This window comes from Cetorhinus maximus, chromosome 14 (assembly GCF_964194155.1).
Source record: "Cetorhinus maximus chromosome 14, sCetMax3.hap1.1, whole genome shotgun sequence".
Lineage (NCBI taxonomy): Eukaryota > Metazoa > Chordata > Chondrichthyes > Lamniformes > Cetorhinidae > Cetorhinus > Cetorhinus maximus.
Genome location: NC_135892.1, coordinates 103,475,801 through 103,487,852, shown reverse-complemented (window position 1 = coordinate 103,487,852; position 12,052 = coordinate 103,475,801). Strand labels below are relative to the sequence as shown.

The 12,052-nt window shown below is 39.6% G+C and overlaps 1 protein-coding gene across 1 annotated transcript in view; it reads right to left on the bottom strand.

Moving 5' to 3' along the window:
• ahctf1 (AT hook containing transcription factor 1) overlaps positions 1 to 12,052 on the bottom strand; it is a 107,079-nt gene that overhangs the window by 39,431 nt on the left and 55,596 nt on the right. The window contains exons 15-24 of the mRNA XM_078557373.1: positions 9,080 to 9,220; positions 8,656 to 8,760; positions 8,442 to 8,541; positions 8,066 to 8,189; positions 7,925 to 7,981; positions 7,604 to 7,750; positions 4,868 to 5,058; positions 2,971 to 3,115; positions 2,645 to 2,773; positions 742 to 886 (exon numbers count right to left, since the gene is read on the bottom strand). Coding sequence (XP_078413499.1) covers positions 742 to 886; positions 2,645 to 2,773; positions 2,971 to 3,115; positions 4,868 to 5,058; positions 7,604 to 7,750; positions 7,925 to 7,981; positions 8,066 to 8,189; positions 8,442 to 8,541; positions 8,656 to 8,760; positions 9,080 to 9,220 — 1,284 coding nt within the window. The remainder of the gene's footprint in view (positions 1 to 741; positions 887 to 2,644; positions 2,774 to 2,970; positions 3,116 to 4,867; positions 5,059 to 7,603; positions 7,751 to 7,924; positions 7,982 to 8,065; positions 8,190 to 8,441; positions 8,542 to 8,655; positions 8,761 to 9,079; positions 9,221 to 12,052) is intronic.

Genomic DNA, 12,052 nt, shown 5'->3' with positions numbered 1-12,052 from the left:
TTTTTCTATTCTTATCAAAGTGAATTACCTCATTTCCCTACATTATACTCCATCTGCCACTTTACTGCCCATTCACTTAACTGGTCTATGCTCTGCCACCTTTTTCTGTTCTCCTTACAGCTTACTGTATCCCACCTAACTTTGTATCGTCGGCAAACGTTACATTACTCTTATTACCTTCATTTAAGTCATCAATATAAATTCTAAATAGCCGAGGTCACAGCACCGATCCATACTGCAGCCCACTAGTTACAGCCTGCCAAGTTGAAAATGCTCCATTTATCTCTACTCTTTGCTTTCTGTCCGTTAACCAATCCTCTACCTTTGCTAATATACTGCCCCCAATCCCATGATTCCTTATGTTGTGTAACCACCTTTTATGTAGCACCTTACAGAATGCCTTTTGGAAATCTAGGGTGTAAGAACATAATGTTCATTATGTTACATCAACTGGTTCCCCTTTATCTACACTATTATATCCTCAAAGCAGCTTAACTTTGTCAGGCATGATTTCCCTTTCGTAAAACCATGCTCACTCTATCTAAGCATATGATTTTCCAAGTGCTTTGTTAACATCTTAATAATAGATTTCAACATTTGCCAATTCTAGAGTCTTTTTGGGCTGGTGAGCTAAGGTGTACTTAAAACAGCTTTCTTCAGCTATATCTGTGTTATGTAAACAAAAACTTCACATAGCTTTAAACATTGCAGATTTCAAAATATCTCAAAGCACAATCTCACCTTCACGCAAAATTGCTAAATGATGGTAAGGTTTTGAACGTTCAGTTGCTAGCCTTCTCTGAACCCTTGGAAGAACTTTTCCATACTGCTCCAGAATGGAATTCCTAGCAGCTGTTCTTTCTCGAATTTGTGGATCACGGTCATTCTGACAAAACATTTTTAAAAAATACTTCAATTCTGTCATTTTTCTGCTTTACATCCAAATGCTTTACTTTCTATCTTTCTTCCTCCAGAGTTAGATCCTTTTCATGCCACACAGTCAACACTGGAATATGTTTCTCCTTACATGAATATAGATGTACAATGCAGCAGAGATTTCCTGCCTTCATAGCGAACCATAGCCAAGTTTAATCATTGGTAGATTTACCCTTGTTTATATTTTATTTATGGCAAATTGCCTGAGTACTGTGGTAAATCATGTTCAGCAGAACTTGGGAGGGAAGCAACAATAAGCCATTGGCACAGTGTCCAAAGGCTACTTTGAACATACTTGATATGGTAGGCATGGCCTAAAACAGAAAGTAGCTCAAAAGCAAAGCTTAATGGCTTTGCGAACACCTCAACTGCAAGGGTCACACTCTTGGCACATGCAGTCAGTGTCTGTGACATCATTGCCAGCAAAGCCACAGGTAGCTATCAGCATCAAATATTGAGCAGTGTAAAGATATTTTAACAAGTGCAGCACCAATAAAATGACTTTTTTCCAAATTTTTCTCTGATGTGCATAGTCTTAAATGATGTGTGATCTTACTCTGACAGTCTAAATACCATGATTAAGGATTACAATTCTCACAGGACATTGATCCCCAAAACACCAGTTAAAAATCCTGGATCGTGACTGCGCTTTGACCTCTCTGCCTCAGTCGCGGCCCCGCTCCCAGTTCTTGTCTGCCTCACTCACCGCCTCAATGGCCGCCCCACTCCTGGCCCCTCACTGTCTCCCTCCCACTCATCGCCCTGCTCCCTCACTGTCCACTGCTCACTGTTAGTGAGGCAGCGAGAGCTCAGGCAAGGAGTGGTGAGTGAGGTGTCCAAGATTTGGGAGCAGGGCTTCAAGTGGGGTGGCAAAGGGATGGAATCAGGGTGGCAAGGGGGAGGCAGAGGGGTCAGGAGTGAGGCAGTGAGGGGTCAGGAGTGGGGTGATGAGGAGACAGGAAGTGGGTGGTCAATGCTCAACAGGTGCACAATGGCGTCAGTGGTGAGAGGAACGACACATGCACCAATAGATTGAGGGAGGTGCCAACTTCCTGTTTCAGCTTGGTGTCAGGAGATACAGTGAGGGCGGGGTGGTGGTGATAGGGAGAGATTTCATCATATTCTTTCCAAATGTTACAAATTCCATCTACTTCTGATACCCTCACAGGTTCAGTAACATCTGTCACTTCCACGACCAAAGTGTTTTACTTTTATGCATAACCCAGGGGCTCAAAAGTTTGAGAACTGAACAATGAATCTGGGAGTAGCTGGGTTAGAACAGGTCAGAGGGGGAGATTTGGGGGTGAGGGGGGGAACCCAATCACTGTCACAGAAAACCATAGTTAGATGGCATCATAAATTGCTTCCCAGTTACCAACAGAAGGTCTGAACAATTTCACATGGGCTTAAGTGAACATAATTTTTTTTAAAGTTGCAATATTTGTAACCATATTAAATGTTTTAACATTAATATTTGTATGATATATTACAGCTCTAATGTTATCCTGTAATATCAAGCATTTTTGTTTTACACGCAACAATACAAAAATGGGGGCAAAGCTAACGTTTCATACAGATATGCGAAGGTATATTTGAGAGATTTGTTTCTCCACTATCGCGAACATACATCTCGGCAGATTTAGACAAATAAATAAATTCAGTCCCCAAGGATCAAAAACAATTCAAAAAAAGGTGGCTTTCAGCTCACCAAACTCATTTTCAGTGACTGATTAAGCTGCAAGGCTGGGACATAGTTGGCACGTTGAAGATGATGAACTAAAAGATATTCTTGGTTTTGAAGACTGCCATTCTTCTTCAAAAACTTCTCTAAACATTCCTGCGAATAGATAACATATAAAACTATATAAATATTGCTGGATACAGTGATCATGATGTGTTTATACTAAACCCGCTATAACAGTAAACACGTTTACCATTTGAATGGAAAATATTTCTTTTTCAAATTATACCTAAAAATGATTCTTCCTTCCAAACTACAGGTGCCTTTAAAGAATTAGTGATTTATGCATATACCTGTTCAGTAGCAGTGAAAGGGAGTTTAAGCAGTTCTTCCATCAGCCCATTCTCCTGACATAGTTCATACATGTGCTTTAGCAGGTCCTCTACATTTATTCTATTTGCATTTAGTCGAAGTAGATGCCAAGCCTCCACCATGCACCTGAAAGTTAAGATTACAAATGAAATGTTTTAAGTCCTTAGTTTCAATGTCAGTTTTCACACAATAATTAAACTTAACATGTACAACCTACCCATTGAGAGCTAACCCACAAGGCTTCCCTTTTGCAACATAAGAGCAGCAGGAGACCATTCGGCCCCTCAAGCCCATTTTGTCATTCAATTAGATCATGGCTGATCTGTATCTTAATTCCATCTACCCACCTTGGTACCATAATCCTTCATTTCATTGTGCAACAAAAATCCATCAACTTAGTTTTGAAATTTTCAACTGACCTACCCTCAACAGCTTTTTGTGGGGGAGAGCATGCCAGATTGCCACTGTCTTTTCAGTGAAGAAGTTCTTCATGAACTACCTAGCTCTAATTTTTAAGGTTATATCCCCTTGTTCTGGACTTATCCATCTTGATTGCTTTAATACCTACAGAAAGGCTTTCAACCATTGCCCAAAAGTCAGTTTCAAAAGAATAGCTTTAAATGCCCAGCTCTTGCAATGCTCTGGTGTAGTGTACATGATAACAAGGCAATTAATTTAGTGTCTAAGAAATTAATACAGAAAACAAAAACAGGGAGCGTAAATATACATCTGCAGTTTCCCCATACTGGCGAGCTTCAAATGGTGGACAACCTTTGTTTGGATTGTCCAAGCAGATAGTCCCGTTTGAATATAGCTTCAAGAAGCAAAGTGTGGAAATAACCTTAGATTCAACCACAGGCATTTCCAATTAGAATAACTCCCAGAGTTGAAGGCCTAGGAAGGGAAAGAATAAGCCAAGAGAAGGTAATTGATTGCAAGGATACTGTCAGTAGCCTAGCTTAATAAAGTTCACGTGAAAGCAAAAGGGTTTTACAGCAGAATCAAAGCAGTGATATCAAACAGCCTATAAATAGACAGGGTACTAGGATAAATCCTCCAAAGAACAAAGAAGCCACAGTTAGTACAGCTTCCAAAACAGAGATAAATCACCATCTACTATTGGTATGGGTATCCCAAAACATTTTTTTTTTTTTAAATTCCTTTTTGGGACATGAGAGTTGCAGACAAGGCCAACATTCATCCCCAATTCCCCATGAGAATATGATGGTAAGCCACCTTTTTGAACTGGTGGTGTTGTTCACACACAGTGCCTTTAGGGGGAGTGTTCGAGGATTTTGACCTAGCAACAGTGAAGGAACAGTTCCAAGAAATAGCTCCAAGTCAGGATGGAGTGCGACTTGGAGGGGAATGGCAGGTGGTGGTGGCGGTGGTGTCCCATGCGTCTACTGCCCTTGTCCTTCTAGGTGGTACTGGTTGCAAGTTTGGAAGATGCTGTTGAAAGATCCTTGGTGAGCAGCAGCACTGCACCTTGTACGTGGTGCATGCTGCTACCACAGTGCAGTGGTGCTGTCTTACTGCTATTGTCATGTTGCAGTTTTGTAGGTATTTGAATTGTATCATAAATAAAATTGAATTTTAAAAGTAAACATTTGTAATCTGCTTTGACAATCTCAAACTCAGCATGCATATCATTCTGGTTATCAGGCTTGAGATTTTCCCACCCCACCTCTCCTACCACACAAAAAAACTCAATGAGAAAGCACGTGTGTGGTTCATGCTCGAAAAATAGTTGGCAGAGTTGCTATATCATAACAACTTCACATGTAACTAAATCAACCTTTAGCAACTGAATGGATAAAAGGACTGCCCTACGAGCAGTAAGAGCTACAAAAATAAACTGATGACCAATTCAGTTACCTGTTAAACAGCAGCACAGTAAGGTGGAGTTTAACCTCACTGCTACTAGCCATCGAAGGTTTCATTGCCTGCATGTATCGAAGGGCCTTTCTATGCTCTCCTTGGCACATCAGGGCTTGTATGATCCGGACATGCTGCCATGAGGACAATGACCTACTGGTGGCAGGATGCAAAATACGATCCAAAGCATTCTTGAAAAAAAAAAGGAATAAAAAGAGATCAAAATACAATATTTTCTAACTGAATATCACCAGCACATAACATTTATTTAATTTAGATTTGCCAGATCTTACTTCAGTGATTTTCATGGCTGTTCTTGCTGCACATTATACTGAATAATCTTACTTTCCTGGGTGTACATCTATCACAGACATATCATGCGTCTTAGTCAATAATAGAATTTACAGCATAGGAACTAGGTCAATCAGCCTATTTTTGGTGCTTATGCTCCACGAGCTTCCTCCCACCCTACTTCAGCCAAGCCATCTAACAAACAGATTGTTATACACATCTTAAAACATAAATTAAATGGGAATTGGTGTCTAGGGTGTTATAGAAACCTCATCAGTAAATAAATTGTCACCCAATGTACTGGGCTTTTGTACCACAGGCAAATGTTGAGGAGAGAGCTGGTATTAAATCTGAGCCAACTGCAATTGTGTAATAAAGTTTGGAAAGAGGTAACTGCTTGAGACATGGAGATGCCATCAGTTCATCGAATGCGCAAAGAACTGTCTCTTCCTTATTGTACTCCAAGGGAATTCAAGGCCAAGTCTCATGAGTGGCAATCAGCTGAGGAAAGACTCCACAGATTCCAAATCTGGCTGGCAACCTCATTCAGAGGACAGCTGATGTGGGTTATAAAAATTGTTGCACTGACTTGATAAGAGACTAGGCCTTTTAGTAGGGTAACATATCAGAAGCTTTTTTCTGTCTCTAAACTCTATGCTGCCCCAGCAGGAAGCTGTAATCATGATTTGAACTCCAGGTAAACAATTTTTTTTTAAAAATCGAGTCCAGTATCAGTTCGGAGAGAAAGGGGCATGTTACACCTCATTATTACAATCACCCCAATTTTGCTGTAATTCTAGCTCATCCAATTGTTAGAGGAGACATACCACACCCTACAACATGTTTCTCAACCTCCTTAGAACTTTCTTTAATACAATACTTAACTTTCTCAACTAAGAACATACTAACCAATAGTTTCAGATAGCACTGACATTGTGTCAAAGCGATTGTGCATCATTTGCAGCATGATCTAGTTGAAATTCTAAAAAAGGTTGCTATCTTTCACAGACATTACCTGCTGCCCAACCAACAAAAATCATACCATGGAGTCCTTGATCATTTCAGAATGCGCTTGATTCTATACCAGCCAATCCTGTACCAGATTATCATTCCTTCTAATCTCTAGTCTCGTAGGCTGCTCATTCTTTTTAAATCCATGTCTTCAATAATTATCTTTGCAGGCTAGGTCAAATATCCTGTCTCTATCCATAACTGGTGTGTATCAGCATTTTAAAAGACTTTTCATCTTTCTCCTAGCCTTGCCAAAGTCTGGCATGAACAGATCCAGGATCTGACAGCCACTCCTTACTCTTTTTCCCAATGAAAAATATAGCTGTACAAATTCATCTTTCCATTAACAGTAATGGAACTGTTAGATCCATTACTTTGCTTTTTACTGATTCTTCCCCAATGCAGCATTATCCTTATGTGGGCAAGTTATCCAAAACTACATACAACATTCCAAAAACAGTGGCTGTACCAGTGATCTTATACAAAGTTAGATTAATATGGTTTGACTTTTAGTCTTTTGGTGTAATTCAGGTGTATAATTAACATTTGCAGCAGCCTTAAATTCATTAAAAAAATTTTCCTTCTTTGCCTTTGCCAAAATTACTTAATAAACAGAATAAAGGCATGATGGACAGACTGTAGGCTCTTACTGGATTGGTCAAAGCACCTCCTTCATGTGTATCTACCTTGTGATGGTCATAAACCACTTCTTTAGTTACCGTCTCAAAGTATTCCAGCAGACTGGTGAGGCGTGAGTGCGTAATGCTTTCAACTCTATCTGCTGATTACACCTTATGGACTCTGCTTGCTTTAGATGAGCAGAATAACCGTATATATAATGCCATCAAGTGTTTTTTTCTCACTATAGGTATTTGGTGTCTAATTTATAAACCATGCCTCTTCCCATATAAAGATGGCAACTGACCATTCACCAATCCTTGTTCCAGCAACAATGATGCTCCAAAAAAATTTAACTGAGCAATGCCCTTTCCTTCTCGATTTCCTTGTGAATTCTAGGGTTTAATGCATCTAACTTGAATTTCATGTATTTTTTACAATCTTCCTTGCATCACTGATATCTACTTGTGTTGCAGGTTTCTGGGCCTAAAAAATGGGTTTGCAATTTGACGACAATTGTCTTCACTTGCAACGACCAATGAAAAAACGTTTAGTTCCTGAGCATATGGAGTTTGAATGAATGAGAAAGTAAAAATTTCCTATACAGCTCAGAATTTTGAGCCATGTGATACACATCTTTAAACACACTATCCATGGTTAGTATGGACATCTTAAAAGTTGTCATCGCATACAATGTTAACTGGGAAAATGTCAATTTTCAATGTGCATGTTATCCACCTAGACACTTCAACAGGAAGTCAACAATATGTTTCAATTGACAGGGAAGGAGAGGTTGTTTTTGGCATCTGTACTTACCTCATGGTCACTGTGATCCAAAAGCCAAAAACCCTGGATAAGGTTCACAAGACCCACAGGCACGGCAAAAGCAGGTGGAAAGGATTCAATTGAAGACTCATTCTTGTTAGGAGCAGAAGAAAGGACATCCAACAGCAGGTAAATAGCCTGTAAATCAGAGGTTAAGGCTCCAAAGCAGAAGTGTGATGACCCAAATTATAAGTAATTACCTATATAATTAAAAATAACAACAGGAGGCCAGATACTTGCAAACACGAATTCATCAGTATACCAGAGGGGCTCCATATAACAAAGAATACCTTCCACACAGCTGAAGGATACAATGGCATGCTTTGTTGTTTCATCTACATTCTCCAGTAAATACACATCAAGAAGAGCCTGTTATTAAAAATAAGGATGATCAATTTAATATTTGCAAAATTTCCAATGAACTTATTTTGTCATTTGTGTATCACATCTTACGTGAAGGCTTGAGGGTGGATATTTTCCTGTTCCCCCTTCATCCCTCTTCCACAGCTGCTCTATGTGGTCCCCTGTTTCTGATACCATTCCATCAATCAACAGGCAGTCTGAACACCATTTGCCTCTGGGTAAAACAAATGTGAGGAATATGAAATATTAACAGTCATCTTGTGACTATCTGATGTTTCTTGTCTAAAAATAAAATTTTCTTCTAAAGACAATTTTCCAGAGAAAACCTAAGTTCGAGGCATTGATTTCAAAGCTAGAAATTGTGAACTAGGTTACAAAAAGAGTTGGGCTATACACTAGGTTAGCAATTTTGAGGATCACATTATTGTACATTTAATTTGTAAAAGATAATCCATTTGGAACATACTTGGATAGACGCTCCAACTTGTGCCGTCTGTTGGTATAATAATTTTGTATAATGGGGTAGTTGTAGATGGGCCTGGATAACTGTAACACATCGACATCATCTAAAAGGAAGAGTAAATAACGTTTAAAGATTATACAGGCTAACTGAAGTACAACATAAAATGATATCCTTGCTTAGCTGATAAGCATTCTTATAATATAGATCTTGATTTTACCTGAACCCTCCGGGAGTAGGCCAGCACGACAGAACCACAACACAACCTGCGTGTACTGGGAAAGTAGAGTGCCTACAAGGCGCTTGTTCATTAAGTCAATCAATCCTGTTGGAAAATGTTATCATTAATATATTTAACAAAAGAATTTCTAGGAGTTTTTTTTAATATATGAATACCACATTCAAACAATGTAGTAAAGATAAATATTTAGCCAGAGTCTCTTTATCTGGAAAAGCTGCCTCAAAATATTTATTTCTAGGTTATTGCCATATAACTGTATACTGAGTATTTGGTGGTTATTCGTTAGTATGATTAACAAAATACAATTAGCAAAGGTTTAAAAATTTGTTCCTCCCCTGAAATAAAATGGCATATTAGTAACAATGTACACAAAGGAATGCAACTGTAACACATATACACACACCTCGCTCAGTCAGCTCCTGGGCCTCAGTAAGGAAACAGCTAACAATGGTAGTGAGGTTGCTAAGTAACATCTGGCAGTGCTGCAGAGACTGGAGTGTGTGCGAGTCAATGAAGTGACAGGATCCATCAAAAAGTGGAATACCTAGTGGTTAAAGGATAAAGTGAAACACACTAAAGTTAAGCACGTGGCAACCTTTTCAAAATAATGTTTCACAGCTGTTAACCCTCACACTTGTAGACTTACACAAGTATCTGCTTCAAAATTAGAATAAATGTTCCTGAAATGCAAGTTTAAAAAAAAAAGCATGTAATTTATTCACTTCTATGAATTAATTTGGGGTGATCTACTTGGCTCATGCCTACAGTACAATGCATACAAGTTAAAGATGTCAGCCACTGTTAATCAGAGGAATCTACAGAGCAAACACTAGCCTCCTCCAGACACGAAGTTAAGTATCAAATCCTGCAATCCCACTGCTCAGAAGACATAGATTCACTCCAGGCTGATTTGCATATCTCCCAGTTATATGTTGGTTAGTGGTCTGGAAGTAAATCACCAGCAAAAAGTTTCAGCCAGAAGATGTTAGCATAACAGGACTACACAGAAGGAAAAACAAGTGGTTTTTAGGAAACTGCTTATGGTTTCAAAATATGTAACTGTGAACTAAGGAAAAAATAAGTCTTCCTTGAAACAAAAAATTATAAATGCTATTGTTCAAGTTTTGGTCTTAACACATATGGCTTAGTTCAACAGCGAAGTGCTAATTTAGTTCTGCGTTAGTCTAACACACCTACATAACAGGCCAAGTCCACATTTCAATATATACTTTCATCCAGTAGCAGCACATGATAGTAGGATCGATGCTGTGGCTACTTTTCTTCTTATTAGTAGTGTGCAGCTCCTTTAAGTGTATAATCACTTCTTTCAAGCAACTCTAACTCTCATTAAACTACACCAACAAGAGAATCTAACCATATTCTCTTTATATTCAACATCCTTGGTTTTACCATGCATCAGAAACTTAACTGGACCGGCTACATAAGGCAGGAACTGGGAATTCTGCAGCAAGCAACTTACCCTCCTGACTCCCAAAAGCTTGTCCACTATATCAAGGCAAAAGTCAGATGGAATATTTTCTACTTGTCTGGATGAGTTCAGCTCCAACAGCCCTGAAGAAGCTTAACACCATCCAGGACAAAGCAGCCCACTTGATCAGAACCCACTACACCACTGGTGCACAATGCACAATGACAGCAGTGTATAGCATCTACAAGGTGCACTGCAGCCCTCTGCAAAGGTTCCTTCGATGGCACCACTAACATCCATGACCTCCACCGCTTAGAAGATCAAGGGCAGCAAATGCAGGGGAACACCACCACCAGTTCCCCTCCAATCGCAAACCTTTGGACTTGGAACTATATTGTCATATCACTGTCGCTGGGTCAAAATCCTGGAACTTTCTCTAACAGCACTGTGGGTCTACTTACACCACAAAGAATAATACAAACATACGAATTAGGAGGAGGAGTAGGCCACTCAGCCCCTCGAGCCTGCTCTGCCATTCAATAAGATCATGGCTGATCTGGCTGTAACCTTAACTCCACATTTTCACCAACTCCTGATAACCTTTCACCCCCTTGCTTATCAAAGATCTATCTAGCTCTGCCTTAAAAATATTAAAAGACTCTGCTTCCACCACCTTTTGAGGAAGAGTGTTCAAAAGACTCACTACCTTCAGAGAAAAAAATTCTCATCTGTCTTAAATGGGCGGCCCCTAATTTTTAAACAGTGACCCCTAGTTCCAGATTCTCCTAAAGGAAGAAACATCCTTTCCACATCCACCCTGTCAAGACCCCACAGGATCTTACATGTTTCAATCAAGTCACCTCTAGTTCTTCAATCGTTCAAGGTAGCAGCTCATCACCATCTTCAAGGGCAATTAGGGATGACAAGAAACGACGGCCTTGCCAGAGATTCCCACATCCATAAAACATAAAAATAATTCCAATGATTTTAATCATGAACCAGCCAAAAACTATTAATTAGATAGAAGGACAAGATTACCAATCGGTAACTTACCATTACAAAACCAATCAAACAAATTGCTCAAAATCTTTCCACTGCTACTAATTCAGGTACAGGCAATTACCTCACAGATGACAGTCAAACATGGTCATTTGTTCTGTGTGGTCAACCAGGCTTTTGATAAAGCCCATGCTATACGGACAAAAATAACTCAAAATATGATGCAGAAAAGTTGCATTTATTTATTCAGTACTTTTAATGTGGAAAACATCCCAAGGCACTTTACTAAAGGGCAGAGTGATGGGTTGGGGTGGCGGAGGGGGGAAAATAGATAAAAAGGATAAAGGAGCACAGACGAGCATGGCAGGAAACAGCTTTGAGAACTGACTGAAGGGGGTGATTCGAAAGATCAGATTTTAGAAGGAAATTCCAGATAAATGGGACAGTGCAGCTGAAAACTGCCATACATGGAACAAAAAGAAGTGGGAACACAGGCAAGGCCAGAGTCAGAGGACTAAACCATATAGGTGCAAGGGCTAGAAAAGCTGCAAATAAAAGTTGGGTGAGGTTGTGGGAAACAAGGACAAAAATTTTCACTTCAGTAAAGCGACAGGAGTTGTGCTCAAGTTGGAGTTTATGACAGGCTGCAAAATGGAAGGCTGGCGAGGAAGATCTAGAATAATAGCCCCAGAAATGCCAAAAGAATAGATAAGGGTTTCAGTGGTGTTGGGCAGAAGCATCCTACTCATGAGAAACGTAACAACCAAACGCTTGACCCAAGAATAAGTAAGCAATGCTGTACAAGACATGACTACTTTGACCATAAACTAGAAAGTGAGAAACGTTCATAATTACTCCCTGAGGCAGTGAGCGGTAGAAACATAGAAAATAGGTTCACGAGTAGGTCATTCGGCCCTTCGAACCTGCTCCGCCATTCAATAGGATCAT